General features: G+C 48.6%; 1 protein-coding gene across 1 annotated transcript in view; it reads left to right on the forward strand.

Moving 5' to 3' along the window:
* The first annotated feature begins 543 nt into the window (after window positions 1–543).
* ADAMTS3 (ADAM metallopeptidase with thrombospondin type 1 motif 3) overlaps window positions 544–1,367 on the forward strand; it is a 357,250-nt gene continuing 356,426 nt past the window's right edge. The window contains exon 1 of the mRNA XM_075351241.1: window positions 544–1,019. Within this exon, the coding sequence (XP_075207356.1) occupies window positions 951–1,019 (69 nt within the window). The 5' untranslated portion in view covers window positions 544–950. The remainder of the gene's footprint in view (window positions 1,020–1,367) is intronic.

The following is a 1,367-nucleotide window of genomic DNA, read 5'->3' on the forward strand; positions in this document are numbered from 1 at the left end:
ATAGATAGATAGATAGCTTTTGGGATAAACTAGAACGAAGAATGAGAACCCAAACTCCCCATCAGTCTGACCTCACAAATACTTTTCTGGACAAATGGGAAAAAGTTCCCACAGACAACTCCATATTATGTACAAAGGGTTCCAAGAAGAGGGGGAGCTGTTATAGCTGCAAAGGGGGGACCAACTGCATATTATGTCTATGGCTGTAGCACGGGGTGTATACGCTCCTGTAGGTGGGAGCAGTCCCTACACTTTTGGCTATATAGTGTAAGCATATGACTGTGGCACAGCGGGACTGACCGTGCATTGTACACATGCTCTGTATAGGGAAGCCCAGCAGCAGCCTGGCTCCAGCTGTGTCCGGAGAGGTGGCAGCCGAGCTCAGGGAGTCTCCTCCATTCATGCTGAGCTCGCTGGCATCTCCGCGGCCAGTGCAGGGGAGGGAGAGCAGGGTCTGTTGACGTCTCAGGGGGAGGTGTCAGTCAGGCCTGTATTAGATGTTTGGGAGGCTTGAGGGGGAAAGCAGAGCTCTGTGAGCCCGGAGTCACTGCCTCTGCCCCTCTTCCTCCCTTACATTAGGTCTCTGCCTGTAGGAACTCTGCCCCCTCCCTCCTGAGCACAGGACTCCTGCTCCACAAGAACTTTCTCCTCCTGCCGTCCGGCTGCAGGTCCCCGCTCTCTTAAAGGGCTAGTCCAGCTCACTTACCTGCTAGGAACACGTAGACTGGGAAGTGAGGTGCCCACTCTCCCTGATAGCAGAGCTAACTGTATGACAAGTGTTACCCAGGACTGCCCCATAGATGAGGAGGACGGGAGTCCTGTGACACGTGCATTGTAACTACATAGAGAAGACCGCTCCTCAGCACCCGAGCTCCACAGTGACTGGTACAGAGGATTACCGGAGGAGAACCGCACCTGAAACGGACTGTCTGCACCCACCCCACACCCTGATGGCTCTCCGGGCACTCTGCTTACTGATAGCTGTGGCTGTGATAGATGGCAAGACTTCAGCTCCACCGGTAATGATTACTGTTAGGAGACCTGTCTATTATCTATCATCCATCTATCACATATCTATCCCTCTATCTATCTATCTATCTATCTATCTATCTATCTATCTATCTATCTATCCCTCTATCTATCTATCTATCTATCTATCTATCTATCTATCTATCTATCTATCTATCCCTCTATCTATCCCTCTATCTATCTATCTATCCCTCTATCTATCTATCTATCTATCCCTCTATCTATCTATCTATCTATCTATCTATCTATCCCTCTATCTATCTATCTATCTATCCCTCTATCTATCTATCTATCTATCTATCTATCTATCTATCCCTCTATCTATCTATCTATCTATC

The sequence above is a fragment of the Anomaloglossus baeobatrachus genome, chromosome 1, assembly GCF_048569485.1.
Source record: "Anomaloglossus baeobatrachus isolate aAnoBae1 chromosome 1, aAnoBae1.hap1, whole genome shotgun sequence".
Lineage (NCBI taxonomy): Eukaryota > Metazoa > Chordata > Amphibia > Anura > Aromobatidae > Anomaloglossus > Anomaloglossus baeobatrachus.